The 20,718-nt window shown below is 47.3% G+C and overlaps 1 protein-coding gene across 1 annotated transcript in view; it reads left to right on the top strand.

Moving 5' to 3' along the window:
• Gsap (gamma-secretase activating protein) overlaps positions 1-20,718 on the top strand; it is an 86,331-nt gene that overhangs the window by 63,015 nt on the left and 2,598 nt on the right. Inside the window, exons 20-28 of the mRNA XM_085684131.2 lie at positions 5,219-5,347; positions 6,088-6,146; positions 6,681-6,712; positions 8,738-8,799; positions 10,782-10,877; positions 13,991-14,061; positions 14,494-14,588; positions 19,120-19,239; positions 20,257-20,318. Coding sequence (XP_085540257.2) covers positions 5,219-5,347; positions 6,088-6,146; positions 6,681-6,712; positions 8,738-8,799; positions 10,782-10,877; positions 13,991-14,061; positions 14,494-14,588; positions 19,120-19,239; positions 20,257-20,318 — 726 coding nt within the window. The remainder of the gene's footprint in view (positions 1-5,218; positions 5,348-6,087; positions 6,147-6,680; positions 6,713-8,737; positions 8,800-10,781; positions 10,878-13,990; positions 14,062-14,493; positions 14,589-19,119; positions 19,240-20,256; positions 20,319-20,718) is intronic.

Raw genomic sequence — 20,718 nt, 5'->3', positions numbered from 1 at the left:
TCAGACCAGCCATAGTGAGATTCTGTCTTAAAACAAATGCAAGACCCTACTGAATTCTTTTCGGATAGCTGGTGTGTGTATCATGAGATCTGTGGCTTTAACTTTGCATGGTTATTCTCCACGGAGACAGTATTTGGAGCCATCCCAACTCCACTTCAGTCACGTGTCAACTGAGTGCCCGGGCCGCACCCAAATGCCATGTGAGGTGCTGAGCTGGGCTGATGGGGTGGGCATGTGCAGATTCTATTTCCTTTTCCTTCAAGGTGTGACATCTAACATTCTTTTAAAAAATAAAATAAAATAAAAATAAAAGCTACATTTATTTTCTGGGTCAATGAGCATGTAGGCGTTCGCTAGAAGCTGGGGTTCTTCAAAGACAGAGCAGCGCATGCGCTCTACCGGGCTCCTAGTTCTCAGTCACGGGCTCCTAGTTCTCAGTCACCGCTGCCCGCATCAGCCTTTAGGGTTGTGCGCCAAAAGCCTTGGAACCGGCAGGAGGCCGACTGCGCTCACCAGGATGTGCTCAAACCACGTCTTCAGCTGAAAGCGATGATCCACAAGGATCATCCAAGGAACTTGAAAACTTCACGCGGCTTCAGGCCGCTCCCCTTAACAATTACGTCAGGCAGAAGCCGGTGTTTCTAATGGGCGTCTGAGGCTGGAGTCACATGCCGAGGTCGCTGTCCACTACCGACTGTGGACAGCATTGACCTTTTCTCGTCCCTCACGGCCTTGCCTCTGATCCATCCTTGCCTCCAATCCAAACCCAGAGTCTGGATTTTGGCCTCACAGGCCTTGTTCACCCACTAAGAGCCCTGGTGAACATACCGTCTTTAGCTTTTGTTTTCTTAAATCTGTTTCCCTGGGCCCCATGATTCCCTGTCTCCCAAACAGGCCTTTCAATTTACAGCCGTCATTGCATGTTAGCAGGGTAAACATTACGCCACTGACCAAATGCCGGGGGCACTTCCCAACAGTCAGAAAACATGACGATTATAATAGGCCAGCAGACTCTGAGAGACCTGGGAGTTCTTGTGAGAATATTTATGGGACCTTTGACTAACAATATTTCTTACTAAGTATAAGTTTTAATTTTTGTTTTGTCTAAAATACAGATCTTTGTGTTCTGTTTTGTGACTTTTCCTGGACAGATGTGGACCACTGTCCACTCTCCAGATAGGGCATCAAGAACAGACTAAAGAGACAATGTTACCTAAGTACAGCTTGGTGAACCAGAGAGGGAATGTTTCAATATAGAAGAACGGGGATACAAGACCTTTTTAGTTCCACGGTTTTGAACTATTTTAAGGCATGAACTCTTTAAAAGGTGTAAGCAACTCCGGGGGAGGTCCCTGTGTGAGTACATGCTATCTAACCATGGACACTCTAGAGAGACCCTGTGTGAACACACACTATCTAACCATGGACACTCTAGAGACCCTGTGTGAGCACACTGTCTAACCATGGTCACTCTAGAGACCCTGTGTGAGCACACTGTCTAACCATGGTCACTCTAGAGACCCTGTGTGAGCACACTGTCTAACCATGGTCACTCTAGAGACCTTGTGTGAGCACACTGTCTAACCATGAACACTCTAGAAAGACCTTGTGTGAGCACACTGTCTAACCATGAACACTCTAGAAAGACCTTGTGTGAGCACACACTGTCTTACGATCGAGCACTCTAGCACGCTTGAAGGCTGGTCATTGCCCACAGCTATTTTTCTGTTATTCTTGATTGACAGAAGAATATGAGAAAAACAAACTTTAAAAATACATTTATCTCTCTGTGTATGTGTGGGTGGGCAGGCAGAGGAAGGCTGTGGGAGCTGATCCTCTCCTTCCACCTGTGGGCTCAGGAATAGAACCCACGGAGCCATCCTACTGGCCCCCAGATATTTTTTTAAAATATTTATTTATTTATTATGTACACAATATTCTTCCTGCATGTGTGCCTGAAGGCCAAAAGATGGCACCAGATCTCATTACAGATGGTTGTGAGCCACCATGTGGTTGCTGGGAATTGAACTCAGGACCGTTGGAAGAGCAGGCAATGCTCTTAACCGCTGAGCCGTCTCTCCCCCCACACCAGATATTTTTTTTAGGTGCAGAGAAGGATTTTTTTTTTAAAAAAAGAAGCCACAGTGTGAGTGTAGTCTTCTGTCAGCAGGAGAATTGGACTTAATGAACCAGGTCACACAACAGGGGGACCCCAGTTCCCTGGACAAGATTGAGGTAAAATCCCATTCTAAACTGCTGTGCTATAACAAGCATACCTATAGCCAAACTGACCACTAGATGGCACCACAACACCAGCTAGTTTCCTAGTGTTGGCTCTAGTGCAGGAATCACAAGGATAAGTATGCAGAACTTGTCTGACTTTTGGAAGTATTTATTATTATTATTATTATTCATTATTATTCATTACTATCATTATTACTGACTAGGGAAAAGGGATAGTTAAGGTAAGTTTGCCATAAATAAGGGTCAGGGCTCACCTTTCATTCTTCTCTGAAGGAAAGTCAGGGAAAGCGCTCTGACCCCTGCACTCCGGTATACCCTGGAAACAAGACTTAGTTTTCAAGGTTGTGAGATTTTCTATTTCTGGGAGAAGGGGCTTTGGCTGTGTGGGCCGTTCAGGTTTCTAAATAAAAGTATAAAAGCATCACATAACGTACCTTACTGAGATCCCCAAATCTGTGTGAAGCCTATCCAACAACGTATTAGTCACACTGCAGTGTGGTATTAGAGCATTTTGTGTTTTATTTAATCTATCACTATTTTATTTTTTCCCTTTTAAACGTACTATTCAAAGACTTCATACATGCATTGTCCTGGTTAAGTCTTCACTGCAATAGACAAACACTAAGGCTGAAAACAACCCTGGAGGGAGAGGATTACCTCAGCGCGCAGTAACTGGAAGGAAGTCATGGCAAACACCCAAAGCAGGAACCTGGAGTCAGGAACTGAAACAGAGGCCATGGAGGAGTTCTACTTCCTGGCTTGTCCCCCTGGTTCTCTGATTTCTCACAGACTCCAAGATTACCTACCCATAGACCACACCACTCGCAGTGGGCTGGGCCCTTCCACGTCAATCATCAATCAGGAAACGCCGCATATCCTTGCTGATAGGCCAGTCTGACGATGGAGGCGTTTCTCCCTTGCTGATAGGCCAGTCTGATGATGGAGGCGTTTCTCCCTTGCTGATAGGCCAGTCTGACGATGGAGGCGTTTCTCCATTGTTGATAGGTCAGTCTGATGATAGAGGCGTTTCTTCCTTGCTGATAGGCCAGTCTGACGATGGAGGCGTTTCTCCATTGCTGATAGGTCAGTCTGATGATAGAGGCGTTTCTTCCTTGCTGATAGGCCAGTCTGACGATGGAGGCGTTTCTTCCTTGCTGATAGGCCAGTCTGATGATGGAGGCGTTTCTTCCTTGCTGATAGGCCAGTCTGATGATGGAGGCGTTTCTCCCTTGCTATAGGCCAGTCTGATAATGGAGGCGTTTTATCCCTTGCTGATAGTCCAGTCTGACAATGGAAGCGTTTTCTCCCTTGCTGATAGGCCAGTCTGATGATGGAGGCGTTTCTTCCTTGCTGATAGGCCAGTCTGATGATGCAGGCGTTTTCTTATTCGAGGCTCCCACCTCTCAGATGACTCTAGCTCGTGTCAGTTTGACAAACGAAACTAGCCAGTCCAAGCATATAGTTAGATTCGACCTGCCCCGTGTCCACCTCTACCCCCTCTTCATCCTCTCTGCTTTCCCCCATCTTAATGTGGTCCTTTGGAACACCCTGAACCCCTTAGTACTCCCGTATGATCACCCTCTGGGCCATGAGCAGAGCATGTTCGGCAGCCTCTGAGGCACCGGATCTCTGGAGCAGACGGGGAGGGAAAGGCTGGTTTCCGTGTGCAGTTACAGTCCTTATAAAGTAGCATTGATGAGTACTCTTCTTTCTCTAGTAATATGCAGACCGCCTTCCATCACTATGGAAGCTAGCAAGTACATGCTTCTCATTTGACCAGCCGGCAGGGATGGAGTTTCCAGGTCAATGCCATGATTTCTCCATGTCCTATAACGTGAATGTGTGGTGTTTTCAGCAGTAGGGTCTTATTTCAAGTTCTGGAGGGTAACATATAACAGCGGCAACAGTTTATGTTTTGAGAGTTCTATGGGACCCCATTGACCTTAGGTTCTCTTATTTTCTTGAATTCTGTTAAGTCTGTTACCACAGTAAGCAACAGCTATTAGACCACACATGCTGTATCTAGCCTTGGTCAAACATATGTGACTGCATTATAAAAACCAACTGATGCTAGTGAGACAGGAAAACACAGCAGAGCGAACCCAAAATGACTTGCTGCCCTCCAGCATGGACATATACAGATGGAGCATATAGAAGAACACCCATGCTGTATGAGTGACCTCGTAGATCGGTCTATAAAGTCCCAGTGCTTTGTATAGTGTTTGCTGTCGAGCTTCTGCCTGCTGGCTCTGGCTGGCTTCCTTCCTTGGATGTGCCATTTCTCTGAGTATAAACCATTTCTGCCCCTGCTCTTGCCCACACGCCCTGTCCTGCAACACAGGAACCTGGAAATCCCAGTGCACAACCACCAGGCTCCCATGTTTACAGATAATGTTTATTCAAAATTAAGTACACATTAGTGTAGTATTTTATTATTAAAAGGCAAATAATAATGGTTACATTCTTCAAGACAGAACAAATAACTAATAATTCAAAGATCTAAACGCCAACGAATACTCTTTGGAAGAATTTAACAGCTATTGTGAAATCCGTTCATATTTTTTTGATTACTAGGTTTTAGAAGGGAGTAAGCCTAGGAAGGAAGCAAGTTCATTCCAGTTGCTCTGAGTTACAGACACAGAACATAGTGTGGTGGCATCTCCCCAGCTAGGAGAAATGCTCTCTGGGGAGGAAATGCCTTTTTACAGGCTTCCTGCTGAGCCCGCCCCCACTGGGAAGTCATTAGTTTTGGGAAATGAGTTGTAGGCTTCTGTGTTGTAAATGGGGAGAGAAGAGAGGCTAGGGCTCCTCGAGTCTCTTGATTGTTGAATTCTCATGGGGTGTGACTGTACCATAAAAGATGTAGTCACTCAGAAATGCCAACACCCGAAGGACATGCAGCGAAACGCGTGTAGTCCCTGCTATGGCATGGACCTCAGTGCCTGCTTCTCATGCCGCTGCTGTTTGGTTGCAGGTCTACAGCTTGACGGGGTACTGGGCCAAGCTGAACGCCAATCTCGAGTATGTTAAATACACGAAGCCCCACTTACACTACCACAACAGCGTTGTGAGGAGAGAATGGCACAACCTGATCTCTGAAGAGGTGAGCACGCATGCGCGCACACCTAGCAGTAGAGACTGAGCGAGGTCAGCCACAAGGCTGGCTCAAACTGCCTGTGCTCTTTCCAGTCACCAGGCTGTGTTACCTCAGTGACAACCCAGTGGCATCCAGGATGGCTTCTACTGTCTGTTCTTTGAGGAAGAAACGGGAGTAGAAGTGAAGGGGCTTCCATAGTAGAAGCACAAGGAACATGTCTCAGATGCAGTTAGATTATCTGAGTAGCTGAAAGATTATTTAGAGAAATGTCGGTGTCCCCAATCAGTGTTTGCTAGAGGTTAGGAAGAGGAAGAGTCAGTGAGACAGACTGTGAAGGGGTTGGACGGGAGCTCTCTAGGGAAATGAAATAGCTTTGTATTTTGATCACGGTGGTACATTGTAGTACGTACATACACACATGATAAAGTGGCATAGGACTAGACACATACTGTCACATCCGTTTCCTGATTTTGACAATGTAGTTTAGTTATATTAGAATGAAACATTAATGAGACAGGGTGAAGGGTGCCTGGGAACCCTGTGCTACTGCTGTAGAAAGGCGCAGGGTCCTGCGATTATACTGCTTGAGAAAAAAACTTTAATTAAAAAATAGGTGTTCTCGATACATGGGAAATAATATTATTTTTGAAACCTTTAACCACACTGATTTTTGTTCTTGCTATTAAAAAAAAAACCTGTCCATGAAATTTCCACCTTCCATGTTCCTGACATGCTCTCTCCCCTAGAAAACAGGACAAAGAAGATGCACAGTGTATGTGAAGAACATTCTCGACAATGCAGCCAGGTAAGTGCCGCTGGCCCACTCGGCTGCCTCAGTAGTGTGCGCTCGGTGAAGGGCTGTCCTTGGTTTCCCCTAGACCATGGGAAAGTTTCTAGGGTAAGCCTCTAGAGAGTGGCAGTCTGGAATGGAGAGATGGTAAAGAAGGGAATGCCTTTGAGTGTGGAAATAGATAGTGAGCTGTTTTAAGTTGCTGGTGGAGCTGGCTCTTATTTTGAAAGTGGTTTCTGTGCAGAGGCTTCACCACGGAGAGCTGAACGTGGAGACCCGTTCCAGTGGCTGTTCTATTTTCTGCCTCCATTATTTCCAGTAACTGAGAGCTGCAGTTTCTCTCAATAATTGCTGTTGCTGGCACTAAAGGACTTTGAGATTAATGTGCCCTTTGGTGCACTGATCAAAGTTTTTGAGTTCCCTGGTAGGCAGAGAACAGCTTCTCAGTGGTTTTGTGGGGCTTTCAAGGAGGTATATATCTTGTAGTGTTGGGGCTCAATGTTTTTAAAATGACGGTTCCTTTGTAAACAACACACCGTTTCTTTGCAGGGTGGTTTCTAAAGTGGAGACAAGGGCACCGGGTAAGAAAAGACCTGTACTAAAGTCCATGTCTTGTTTGCAACACTGTTCTTCTGAACCAGCGGACTGGCAGCAGGATAATGGGGTATCAATGATAGCAACAGCTTTTAACAGAGTGACCACACAGCCAGTGCCATGTCTGTCTTGGCACCAGGTCCTTCCAGGGGCAGCTGCTGAGTATGTTTTTGCTGAAACAGTCCCTGGGTGTTGGCCTTCTGGTTTTCCTCACGTCTCCTCTCAGGGCTGATTTAATTAGCATGGCCTCTGGCTGCCCCGCAGGGTGAAGGGTGTGCTTGGTTCTCTTGCCTGAGCTGCTCTCTCCAGCAGCCTCTGCCATCTGTCCCACCTGAATCTGTGAAACCCCACTCTCCAATATGAGTGCGAGCTTCCTGTACTGAACCGTGAGCCTGGATCAATATCCTAGGAGTTAAACAGACACACACACACACACACACACACACACACACACACACACACACACCCAGAGGCCAGGATCATTTGCCCAAAGGGTAAATGTCAACTTTATTCAGCACATGTCGGGTTTATATACTTGGAGGCAAAAGGACGAGAGCCCCCTCCCACCTGGGAGTGAGATCATAGTGTTGGCCGCCTGGCGCCAGTGGCCAGGGCTTCCATGTAGGGGGTATCGAGCTGGGAACCCTGACAGACAGATGGGAGGAGATTTAGGGAGCCTGTGAGGACCCTCCTTAGCAGGTGAAATTACCATAGCAATGACAGAATCAAGGCTCTGAACTAACCCCCTCTTAGCTTCCCCTGCTGGCAGAATTGAGCAGGGGAAGCTAAGCTGGCTAGCGTAAACATTTCTTGCATCCTGTGTTTTGGCCTCAAGGAACAGGGAAGACAGGGCCCTACAGCCATCTATGTGCCTTTCATTTTGGTTCCCACCAGGTCGTGCCCTGGTAAGCATATGTGGTTCTGGTGGACACCAGCTTCGGTTCTGGGGCTATCACATGCCAGCCCCCTGTGCCTACACATTGTCTTCTAACCAGGCCCAAGCCTTTTTGATGTTGACCATGCTTCAGGAAGGACAGCCTTCATTAAGAAAACTATTTTTAACCTACTCCTGTTTTATGGGCTTCGATGTTTTCTTATGTGTGGAGACCCTATGAGAATTAATTTAGAAGGTGTGTTACTCACACTCAACAGCTGTATACACAGCTCCATGAACCATGAAGGTAACTTATCTCCTGGGTAGACCATCCTCCTGTAGCCGGGGACTGTGCCCTACCAGACAGGACATAAATGTGTGAGATCCAAGGTACTTCCTGCTGTGCCTAAAGGCTGTGCAGTGGGGAAATGTCGCTGCCTAAGGGAGATTTCAAAGCTCTGCTTTGTGCCAGGCCTGTGAGCATCATCTTTCTGGGCAGTGACTCCCTTCCTGTGCCAAGCTTTGCTCCACATGAAGAATGCTCTCTGTGCTTGAAACTGAACCCTGCAAACTAAGGGTTGTTACGTTCATATTCTAAGTACTTTCATCATAACCCAGAGGGTTAAGCAGGGTGGAGAAAGCACTCATCCTAAGGGGCCAAGAACACCCATGCCTTTCAGAAGGGAACATCAGCCTATGGGCTCTGCCCTCCTTCCTGCTCTGGGCTTCTGGGAGAAGAACCCAGTGGGAGTGCCAGGAAAGCCTACAGAAAGATCTGCTTGCCTCTTGCCTTCCCCTACCCCTCCTGTTCTGTCAGTGTGACGTCAGTCGTAGTGGGGAAAGTAACTTTTGGTCTAACTCTCTCTCGCTGTTACATCTTCTCAGTATGAAAGTTTGTGCCCATTAGCATTGTTTGCCTTAGTTATTGGCTGCCTCATCAGCTCAGTAACCTTCAAGGCCGCTGAACTATGGGGTCAGGAGATAGAAGGGAGCCACACGGTCCTTCCACTGAGGTCTGCCGCCTCTAGAATTAGGTCTCTTGAGGGTAAGAGGCTCAGGTCAAGGCCTGGCTTGTGTGGTTCTTCTAACCCACTTCCTGAACACTACCTCTGATGATTGCTCCTTTGTTTGATTGCAGAGCCAAGGTTGATACCCCTCTTACAAGAGGAAGATCGGCACCAGAGGCTGCTCGTGGGTCTGGTAGGTAATCTGTGGGTTTCTGTAGTGCGGGCAAGCAAGTGATCCCAGGAAACCGTGGGCAAAGACAGATGGCATTGTCCACCAAGTATTCAGCGAGTGCCAGCCCTGTAGTCCAGATGTCCAGTAGCGAGCGGTACATGTGTGATTTCTGCCCTCTTGGCATGTGTAGTCTAGCAGAGGAGATGAATTTGTCACATAAATAGGCATGGAATTGTAAGCTGTGATAAGGAACATATGTGTGCCTACATTCTGTGATTCCAGACACATGCCCCTGCTTTTAGCTGCTCCATGGGTCCTTGGGATCTGAACTCAGGTCCTCAGGCTTATGTGACAATCACGTTGAACCAATGAGCCATCTCCATGGCCTGATTCCGATCTTTGACTACCAAATTGACAAAAATTTACAAATCATATAAACAAAATTCAGGATACAGGGAAATGGCTATGCCACACACTGAAAATTAAGACAAGCTGTTTTGGTGGAATCTTGCAAAAGCGTGAGACCCAGCCAATTTTGCTTCCAGGAGCTGAATCTGGATGAAAGTTGTGGCTATGCAAAACCCTGTTCTTCCCCTCCCTCACTTTCCAATGAGGCTCTAAGGAGAGGGCACTGTTTCTGTGACGACTCTAATGTAAACTCTGTCAGGTGTGTGCACATGTGCACACTTGTGTGTCATGTTGTTAACAACAGTGAAGGAACACGTACAAAAAATCAAAAAATTATAGTACATTTCACAAACTTAAAACTTCTGCTCATTGAAGCCTGTGTGAAAGGTTTAATGATATTAGGAAAGACTGGAATAGGTGTGCATAACTGAATAGGGAGACTGGAATAGGTGTGCATAACTGAATAGGGGAGACTGGAAAAGTGTGTATAAGTGAATTAAAGAGACTAGAATACGTGTGCATAACTGAATAGGGAGACTGGAATAGTGTGTATAACTGAATAAGGAAACTAGAATAGGTGTGCATAAGTGAAAAATTGAGGCTAAGATATTCATGCAGGTGCAGACCTATGTATGAGATACTTTAATTTTATTTTCATTTCAAATTTTATTTGTCAATTTGATTTAGATATGAGATATGTTTCATGCACTCCACTGACCTTGAGCCCACTGTGTACCTATGAGAACCTGACCTTGAATTTCTGATCCTCCTGGCTCAGCCTCCCATATTTTAGGATCATATAAGCTTCAGGCCAGGCATTGATTTTCATCTCTACAGTCACTACAGAAAAGTTAAATAGCACAAAAGTATATAGTAATTCTTAGAAAAAAATGTGTTTTAAAAAGCCCAGTGCTGAATTGAGATGTGGAGACATTGTGTCTTGTTGCATCCTGAGGTCACACTGAGTTCTCTAAGATGGACGGTTGAAGGTGTATGCACATGTAATACCCTGGACAGTTCTCACCAGCTGCCCATAGCACAAAGATCTTTTTAGCTAAAGCAACAACAGCAACAAGAAAATCCCTCTTCCTGAGCAGGGCTTTTAGGCCAAAAGGGAGAGCAGGAGAGAGAGCAAAAGGAAGGAAAGGAAAGACATGAAGACAGAGGGATGGGGATGCAAACCTTAGAAGGGAGGCTAGGGCTGAGATGGGAGAATGAATTTTCATTACCTTCGCCTGTGAGGAGGGTGGTGAGTAAAGATGTGGTGCCTGTGGCATTTTCTTCTAGGTCTAGTGTCTGTCCTTCCAAGAGTCCCTACTGGCACCCCGCCCCCACACACAGTCTCTGTCTCCGTGTAGTAACTCCATGAAACATGGTCCCTCTGTGGCGCATGGTCTCTCTGTGTTGGACCTGCTATTTTTCCAGAGCTGTTAGTGTTGTAGGCCTCTTCCTTTGGGATGTCAGGGGTGAAGGGTTTTCCTCAGATCCAAGAAATTTTCATATTGATGTGAAATATTAATAATAACACTAATTACAACCTGCTACAGGTGTGGCCGGGCCTGTCATGACTCATGTAGTGCCTCTCCTGTTCTCAGATGGTGTCTGAGCTGAGAGATCATCTACTGAGACACCTACAGGGTGTAGAAAAGAAGAAGATTGAACAGATAGTTCTGGACTATGTTTCAAAACAGGTCGGTTTTACCTTTTTTCCTAATTTCAGCCCTACCCTTAGCCCCATGTCTAATTCTCAAGATGTCAGTCGGTGAGGCCATTGGTTGTTGTTTAATGCGTGCGTGTTTCTGTGTGCATGTGTGCAGTGCGGGGTGGGATTGCCCATGGGCATTTGGAGGCCAGAGGATGACTTTAGCCATCCTCCATCACTGTCCACCTCAGCTTTGGAGATAGGCTCTCTCCCTGGCCCTGGATGGCATTCATGCAGCTGGCTGGCCAGCCAGTGGATTCCAGGAATCTACTTGTCTCTGCCCCTTCTGTTATGAAAGCCAGGTTCCCTGCCTGACTTTTTACGTGGTGTTGAGGATCCACCTCAGGCCCTTGTTTTGGGTAGGCAGTTTACTGACTGAGAAGTCTCTCCAGAACCCACTTTGTTTGTCAGGTTGGGTTTTGGAGATTTCCATCTTCAACCTGGCATATTTGGTGCTATAGATTGACAGAAGAGCAAAAGGAACAGCAAACAAAGAGAACTTGTTGTGGAAGATGATTTTCTGTCCTGCTTCAACTAGCGGTCCTCTGTTCATGGAAGCATATGGCAATAAGACCAGGGTAGCTGCCAAGTGGCCACTTCTCGTTTGGACAACTTCCACCTCTTTATTAAATAATAAGTCTTGATTTTATAATGAAGGTTTATACAGATATGAGAGAGCTTGCACTTTAATTCCTAATTGGCTCCCAAAGCTAAACTTGGCTAGCTCCAGCTCAGCTCTCCGTCCCCCATCACATCTGCCAATGAGATGGTAGCTCATTGCCTCAAATTAACGACACCTGTTTATATGTAGATGCAAATGATGTATTAAATAATAAGTCTTGATTTTATAATGAAGGTTTATACAGATATGAGAGAGCTTGCACTTTAATTCCTAATTGGCTCCCAAAGCCAAACTTGGCTAGCTTCCAGCTCATTTCTCTGTCCCCCCCCCCCCCCACATCTGCCAATGAGATGGTAGCTCATTGCCTCAAATTAAAGACACCTGTTTATATGTAGATGCAAATGATGTTCTGAGACTGGATTTCAGCCACATTCGCTTTTTCACAAAGCACTGAGACTGAAGTCTGGTCCAGAACCTAGAAATAATGTGCTTGACAAATCGAAATATTCAACGACAAAGAGAAAGAAGGTTCCATGATTTTTCCAAGTTTGGGTAAGACCGGCATGCAAATGGGAGTGAGCTTTATAGTCTTAATATACTAGAAAATGCTGGATGTTGTTGCACAATGATGTTTATGGTTGGAGTGTCCAGGCTTCTCTGTCTGCCTCTCAGTAGAACGGCGGTGAAGTGCCCTTTAAGAATAAGGTGCTGACCTGCCCGCTCCACACTGACAGGATGTTCTCAGTCATCTGCCTCTCCTCAAAGATGACAGTTTTATCTGTTCTTTTGGTCAACTTTAGTTTTAAAAACAAGGTTACCCAGGTGTAGCTCCTTCCCACAAATAGCCTTGCCTCCCTATGCCACAAGACCAGCTATAGCCATGTCTTTGGTGATCATATGGAGTTGTACATAGTGGCAGTGAGGGATTTGTTTCTCCACTCCAGGGACTGGCAGGCAGCAGGTGGTTTTTAACTCAGGATGTGAGACTGGGGCCTTCTTGAAACTTAAGGGCATTGGCTTAAAGAACCTGTCATACTGAGGGTTTTCTTTTGAAGCCACCACCACCAAAGCTGGTGTTGGTGCTCATCTCTCCACGACTGTTTTCTCTTTTCTCTCAGGAGACTTTGCTTCCTCTTGGTGTGTCTGGCGGCTGTGTCATTGTATTTCCTGAGCAAGGGACTGTGTACGGAGGAGCCTTAACTTTATCTCTCCAACCCTCATCTGAGCCTCTCTGCTTTATTCTTTTCGCTCCTCGTGGAATCTCGACGATGTTTGTGGCATGCTCTGCAGACACCTGATGTTCATTTTCTGGTGTGATGATCGCTGCAGAGCCATTGGGAATGGCTTTCAGACCACGAAGACGCCCCCGGCACTGTGTCTGAGAGGCCGATCACACCTCTTTCTGTTGACTTGAAGCTCCCCCTTCTACAGTGCTAAGAGCGTCCACTCTAGCATCCTTTCTCACTCAGCTTCATTGACTTCATCACATGCGGTTTTCACGCTGGGTTGTGCCAACTCCTAGAGCTAAGAGGCCTAGAAACGATGCCTGTGTTGACTCAGAAACACCATGCCCCTGACTTCCCCAACTTGCCCAGCTGCGACCAGCCATGCCTCCAGTGCCTGGCTAAAGAGGGTGGCCAGGCAGTCTTTCTGGAAATGTGCTCAAGGAAGTTGGCATAAAGCTTGATGATGTTGTCCACACGTAACTTGCTTTCAGCCAGAGAACCCTGTATTCTGGAGGCTGTGCACAGAGCTCCTTTCTGCCCCACCTCCTGCTTTTACCCTGCGTGCGGTACCCTGGTCCGTGGTAGACAGCCGTGTGGAGACTGCCCTACCGTGAACAAACTTGTACAATTAGACCAGGTTTCTAGATAAAGCCCTAAGGCCAGTGAGGCATCTGGCTTGGGTGATGCCGTGTTGTTTGTTGAGCACTGGCTCCAGGAAGTGATGTAACTAACATTAACAACAACCCCGTGAAAACGCTTCCGCTTGTCTCCACGGAAAAAGACCCTGAGAGTTGAGAGGATGGGTAACTTGCCAGGGAGACACAGCTCCACAGAGCCTGGCCCTGATGTCATATCTCCCCACAGCTCATGTGCACGACTCCATGCCCCTCTCTCATCTTCCTTCGCTCAGCTCTCAGCCCTGGCAGTGTGGCAGGCTGACAGCTATGCCATTGGCATTTGACCTTCACCGATGGGTGATGGTCCGTGTGGATGGTGGAGCCGGCTAGCTTCTCAGGGGAGCATTGCCAGCACAGACAGAGGGTACTCTGTTGCAGCTGGGGCACATTTCCAGGCCTTTCCTTCTGGATCCCAGTGTCTCGGAGCTGATTTCAGAAAGGCTTGTTGTATGGTGTGCCTGGCCGCAGCCCGAGTGCCAGCTGCCTTGGATGTGCAGTCAGAGCTGCAGAGGCACAGCTGGGAGGGCGTTGAAGGAAAGGATGCAGGCTGTGGGTCACGAGTCCTCTTTCCTTCTAGCTGAATCTCATTTGGTGCATGCTGGAAACCGGCTGGAGGAAACACAGTGCGCATCCTTGGGTTCTCCGCCTGTACGCAAGTATTTTCCAGTCTCCTTGATCTTGGCGTGCAAAGAGCTAGTAACGGACGAGCACTATTTGTGCTCGAAAAACCCCGTGGAAACGTTAGTCTGAAGCAGTGCTCACCAGCCCCACCCCCACCTCTTAGTTTTATACTCAGAAGTCAAGGTTACTTGGGCTGTTCTTTATGGCATGAGGTTGATGAGGAGGGAGAGGCGCATGAACCTACTACTTCTAAGGAGGGAAATTTCAATTAATGTAATTTATAATTTATGAGCCCACTGAGTATGGTGTGCGATTCCGAGCTTTAGGGTGTTGGTCAGTCTCATCTCTGAGGCCTTCCACGGGGTACAGCATTTCATAGGAATCTCTGTATGTGGTACTCGGAGCCACTACTCGAGACTGAAGGGCGCATGGTTGACATACTGTGTTGTTTTTACCCAGCAATAACCATGGCAGCGCTGCACACTTTGAAGTCTTTCATCTCATGACCAGGATTTTGGATGCTACGAGCAGTCTGTGTGTCCCTCTGCCTCCTGGTGAGTCTTGGCTCTTTGGTTGTCGGGTGGTAATAAAGTTGTTTCTCACGTGGTCTCCAGAGAGTAGTGCCCTGAATTTCAAGATGGCTCCCGTGTGTCCGCAGCTGACTCTGGTGGAGGATAGCCTTAAGGTTGGTCTCCATTGGCCAGAACTGCTAATTCTACCATCGCTGCCTCTAGGGGCAGTTGCATTCAGTTCTTGTGCGTATGTCTAGCTGAACTTGCATCAATGGTGCCCTGTAGGAAGCTTGCTCCTGTGACGTCTCCTGCTTTCCTCTATGGAGAGACCTGAGGGTAAACACAAAGGAGGGAGAGGTCTGGCTTGGTGTCAAGGATCAGGCTGGCCCTTAAGTGCTTACAGGCCGAAAGTTTTCTTCAGATTCTCAGAGAAGCCCTAAGCAGGCTTCAAAGATACCCGCAGCATGTATGTGTACAGTTAGTCATGTAAATGGTCCTTAGATCAGCACGTGAATGTGTGGAGTAACAATTTCCCGCCAGGTAATGGACAAGAAGTGAAAGCAGGGTGATGACGTTTACAGAAGTTGGAGCACCATAAGAAACGCATAAGCTCCTGTTTGCCACAAACGTCTGCCTTGTGTTGACTTTGCCTCCTTTACCGTAGGAAGAGTTCTAGCACACGATCAACTCTCTCACCCTTTAATGTGCAGTACAGTAGCATCTGCAGGCACAGTGTGGTGTAGTAGCTCTCCAGGGATTTCTCAGCTCACAGACAACCTCTTTTCACATTCCATGGACAGCAACTTCCCTTCCCATGTCCCAGCCTGGGCCACCACCTCTCTGTTGTTTCTATGACTCTACTGTAGACCATTTTTATAGACATGTAGTATTTGCCTCTTCTGTGGCTGTAGTATTTTAACCTCTGTTGTGCCTTCTACTCATTTGTCACGGATGGCAAGATTTCTTCCTTTTTAAAGCTGAGTAGCATTACATGTAATTTACATGTTATTTATGTAATTTACATGTTATTTATCTGTTTATCAATGCACATTTGTGTATCTTGGCTGGTGTGAATAGTTCAATGAACGTTGGTGTACAAATCTTTTTAAATACCTTGCCTTTAATTCTTTTGGGTGCCCGGAGGTCTGGGATCCATGCTGATTCCATTTTCAGCCTCTTTGAGGGGGTTCATACAGTCTCTCACAGTGGCTGCCCCATGTTATAGTCCACCAGTAGTACACAAGGGTTCAACTTTCTCCACACTCTTCCGACACTTACCCCTGTTTTGGATGCTGAGAGGTGGGAGGTGATACTAGTGTGGTTTTGATTTGTATTTCACTGGTTAGAGATACTATCCCTCCCTCCGTGTAATTCTTGACTAGTTGTACGGCTTCTTTAGGGAAAAAAAAAACCCCAACTCTGTCTAGATCTCCTATGTGTTTAATAAAATCAGCTGTCATCTTGCTACTGACTTGTTTTATTATTTGTGTGTTCTGGATATCAGCCCCTTATTAGCTTTCTGGTTTACAGGTATTTTCTTTCTCATCTTGTACCTGCCTTTACACTCTGTTACCTTCCTTGCTTTCCTTCACCCCCGAGCCCCTCAACCCCATCCCCCCACCCCATTGCAGGCTCAGGCAGCTCAGGGTGGCTGCAAACTTTCGCAGCCAAGGCCTTGAACCCCAGATTCTCTTACTGCTACTCCGAGTGCTGGGACTGCAGGTGTGATTCAGCACGCCATTCCTTGCTTCTCCTTATCTGTTAAATGCCATTTTCTTTATATGATAAGGGAAGAGAGGGCGAAATGACACTGGAGAGAGAGAGTGTGTGCAGGTGTGTAAGTGTGTGTACAAGGGGTCAATATGTGCGTGTGTATAAGGGTGCTTGCTTTTCGGGTATGCAGGACTAGGGAGATTGTTTGAGTTTCAAGAGTCAGACACTTAAGTCAAAGGAAGGCGTGATGAAGTAGCACGTAGAGTTTTGTTTTGGGGTTTGTTTGTTTGTCCTGATATTTCTCCCCCGGGCTACAGCAAGGCCTGCAGCCCTGGAGGATGAGGATTCATAGGATGAACTGATGGCTAGTTCTAGCCTGTGTGCTCTGTTCATATCTGGCCTATGAGGCCATGAATAAGCCAGCGAAGCAGATGAAGGGCCATTGGGATGCTCAGCATGTACCCAGGATTGGAGAAGGAATTCTGAATCCCGGAATAGCATTTCCTGATCTAGCATAAATGCTTTCTTAGGAACAATTTTTGACTTCATTTTTCCGGGAAAGCCTTCCCAAGCCTACATGAAAACATCAGCCTTGGTTAGTAATACTATAATGTGTTTTGGATCGGTGACCTAGTGAGCTCAGTCTATTTTGGTCCATTCACATCTGCCCGAGAACACATCTGCTCATCATCTGACCCCTGATGTTGCCAGAGATTAGGACGTCCCCGCTGCTCGTGACTCACACGTTTAGAGAGGAGATGCTGTTCTTTCTCAGAACCCAAACCCCGTCCCAACGCATCATTTGTTCTGCCGTACGCACCCCACCCCCACCCCCCGAGAGCAGCAATGGTCCTTTGTCGGCCCCGCATTTCGTAGGTTGCTACGCGTGCACACATGGCTGGTTGTTACACACTCTGCCTGTGCTATGTACAACTTGAGTCAACTTGACATAAGCTACAGTCATCTGAGAGGAGGAAACCTCAACTGAAGAACTGCCTCCAAAAGAGTGGGGTGTAGACAAGCCTATAGGGTGCTCTCTTCACTAGTGATCGCTGGTCGAGGGTCCACCCGTTGTGGGTGGGACCGCCCGTGCACTGGTGGTCCTGGGTTCTATAAAAAAACAGGCTGAGCAACAATGAGGAGCGAGCCAGTAGGTACTCCTCCTCTGTGGCCTCTGCTTCAGCTCCTGCCTCGGGTTCCTGCCCTGTTTGAGTTCCTGCCTCTTTGGCCTTTGATGATGAGCTGTCATTTGGAAGGTGTTAGTGAAAGAAACTCTTTCCTCCCCAAGTTGCTTTGGTCATGGTGTTTCACCACAGCCAGACACCCTAACTTGGACACTTCCCCTCCTCTTTATTCCCCCTCAGCGCCCCCAGTCCCTCTCGTACATACCCAGGCCACGGTGTTCCTATGGGTCCTTGGATAGTCTTGGGATGGTGCTCTTATCCTTTCCTTATCTGCTGGCATATTGATATTCCCAAAGTAAGATCCGGTTCATCTTTCATCATGCTCAGAGACTTTCAGTGACTCCTCAAAGGCTCCTGGATAGACAAATTCTTTGGGAGCATTCAGCACTGGGTCCGTGTTATGTGTACACACACGTGGAACTGGTCACACGTGAACATGTGATTACTTTGATGATGAACTAATCACCAGCTCTACCAGGCTGCACACTGAACTAGAGTGGTGATGTCACCGTTTTGTCCATTACCCTATTACTCGCACCTGCTTGGGGTGTGAGAGGGTGCTGACTAAATTTGCTTCGTCCACACTTAGCTGTCAATCACTGCTTTTCTCATCAGATTCAACTCAGATGATCACGCCATGTTTCTGAGTGCACCCATGCTCTCTCACCTTAGGTCTGCCTGTATTGTTCTGCTAACTCAGCTCCGAGTTACTGAGGCAGCGTGATCTTCTGGTTAAGAACGGAAGCTACAATCCCATAGTCCATTTCAGGCTGTTTCAACCTCTCGCTGACTGTTTATAGGACACAGGGAAGTTTCTCGGCTCCCGTGAATCTCAGTTTTCTCACCTGTGAAATGGGACTCTATTAATTGCGTCCGATAGTGTTGGATGTGGAGGAGGTGAGCCCATGCTCACTTAGCGTGTGTCCAGTGCTAATCACGCTGTGCCATGTGCTGGGCTCTGTATACTTACTCCTCCTCTTAGTAGTCTGGAAGGAAAGGTCAGTGGCTCCACACAGGGATGCAGGAAGGGAATTCAGAAAGACCAGTTATTTAGAGCTGGTTGCTCAAATACCAGCAGGATCCGGGCACAGGTCTGCTTCCTCTGGCCTTTTCCACACACCAAGTGAAGAGCTTTTCAAAGATCCCCAAGATGCTGACATTCCAGAGTGGGGTTCTCTTATTCCCACCGTGTCTGGAATCTCCTTCCACGTGCTTTGTGTTTGCTCATTGTCATTGGTAAGGTGACTAGAGCCCTGGGGTTGTGGTCCCACTGGGGACTTGGGCTTGAGAGAGAAAGAGAAGAAACCTTCCCATCTACCGAATTATTACAGGGTGATGTCATCTACATGCCTTTTTTCTCTATGAGATGACCAGAGAGTGGGCATACAACCGTTGCCATCTGGTTCTAGGGTTTTTGTTTTTAACCCTTCAGCAGAATGGTCCCCAGGCCAGCAACGTTTTAGCATGGGTCTGTAGAGTCTGAAGCTCTGCTTGGGACAGCGGAATAATACTGAGCAGGAACCAGACAGTCAGTCTGATGCACAGCTGCAGTCCCACAGGAGGGGACCCAGGCCCACGGAGCTTGGAGCTCGGAGCTTCATTTACATGATTAACTTGTTCCCTCTGGAGCCTGAGGTGTTGGCTGCTCACACCTGCTTCTGTTCTGCTCAACCCAGGTTTCCACTCTCTGCACACGCTCCTTGGGGTACACTGTCTCCCTTTGTACAACCTGCTGCACTACATCGATAATGGGGTGCTGCTACTCACGGAGACCGCGGTCACCAGGCTAATGAAGGGTAAGCAAGTCTGAGTTGACCACGGTGGGGGGTGGGGGGGCAGGAGTGGGGGGGGAGTGGGGGGGTGGGGGGTTTCAGGCAGGACACCCTCAGGGCTGACTTCTGGCCGTGAGACACTCAGTCCGGCTACACTCAGAAGGGCCCACACACAGCTTAATGTTCTGCAGAATATAGTGAAGTTGTTTTTGAGACAGGGTTTCTCTGTGTAGCCTTAGCTGTCCTGGAACTCACTCTGTAGACCAGGCTGGCCTTAAACTCACAGAGATCCGCCTGTCTCTGCCTCCCAAGTGCTGGGATTAAAGCTGTAATCCACCACTGCCTTGAAGGTCTTATTATTTGAGCATCTGTCTCTTTATTTTCCCCGTTTACTGGGCCCTACAAATTCTTAGTACAGCCAACTTCCTAGAACGTCCCTTCAGGCCAGTTGACAGTTCTTTAGCCCTGGAGAACTGAATTTATACATTGCCTTTAGTTTTTTTTTCTGTATATGAGAGTTTTTACTATGAAGAGACTATGTATATGAAGTTTCTGTATATGATGTTTTTACTATGGGAGACTCTGAATTTGTTTTTCAAGAAAGCATTGCGAATGGCTTACTTTCGGCTAATTAATTTTGTCACCTTGGATTAGACTTGGAATGCATGCAAAACCAATGAGAGACACAGCGCTTGCGTGAACCTGAGCGTTACGGTCCACCTCGTAATCTTTCCCACGGAAGCCGTTCGGGCATGTGTGTGTGTGTGTGTGTGTGTGTTTTGCTAATTTGTCAGAGCACCTGCCGTGTTCCTCAGCGGGCCTCCCGCTTTCAGATAGGGGATGGAATTGCTCGGTGGCTGGCAGCCTGTTACAAAACAAAAGTCCCCTTAATTCTGAGTCACAAGCAAAGCTTTCAGAACATTACTAGCTGTGACCGCAGGGCTGGCACGTCTCAGGAGGAAGCATTTCATGGTTTAAAATTCGCTGCTGTATTGAAATGGATATCTCTATCTTATTTGTTAATCTCCAACTCTCTTGTAGATCTGGACAATTCAGAGAAGAATGAAAAGCTGAAATTCAGCATCGTTGTGAGGCTCCCTCTGGTAATCCTAAAATTAATTTCCTCTCAAGCCTCGTCCACCCTCCCTGCCATTTGTGTCTTGTAAGAAGGCAGCTCCCTTGTAGGCGGAGATCAATTGAGTGGGTCCACTTTTCGGCCTTTTCCGTGAGATTCCATCCACCCCCACCCTCTGCACAGCGGGTGCTTCTCAGGTTGGCAAGGTGGACGCCGTCTCCTCTTCGGCAACCACGCCGATGTTTACATCGGAGTCTGAGTGGGAGGCAGAGGGGAAACACGTGCCTTTCACATTTATACTGATAAGGCTTTGAGCACAGGTGAGGCCCGGAGGTTCTGGAATGGTGTTTCCTCCTCCTCTTACATTTCTGAGCACAGGCAGACACCACCCGGCCAAAGGAAGAACAAAAGCACAGGAGGAAAACGTC

Source organism: Myodes glareolus, chromosome 27 (genome assembly GCF_982192425.1).
Source record: "Myodes glareolus chromosome 27, mMyoGla1.1, whole genome shotgun sequence".
Lineage (NCBI taxonomy): Eukaryota > Metazoa > Chordata > Mammalia > Rodentia > Cricetidae > Myodes > Myodes glareolus.
The sequence above is the reverse complement of the archived record's forward strand: the minus strand, read 5'-3'. Positions and strand labels throughout refer to the sequence as shown.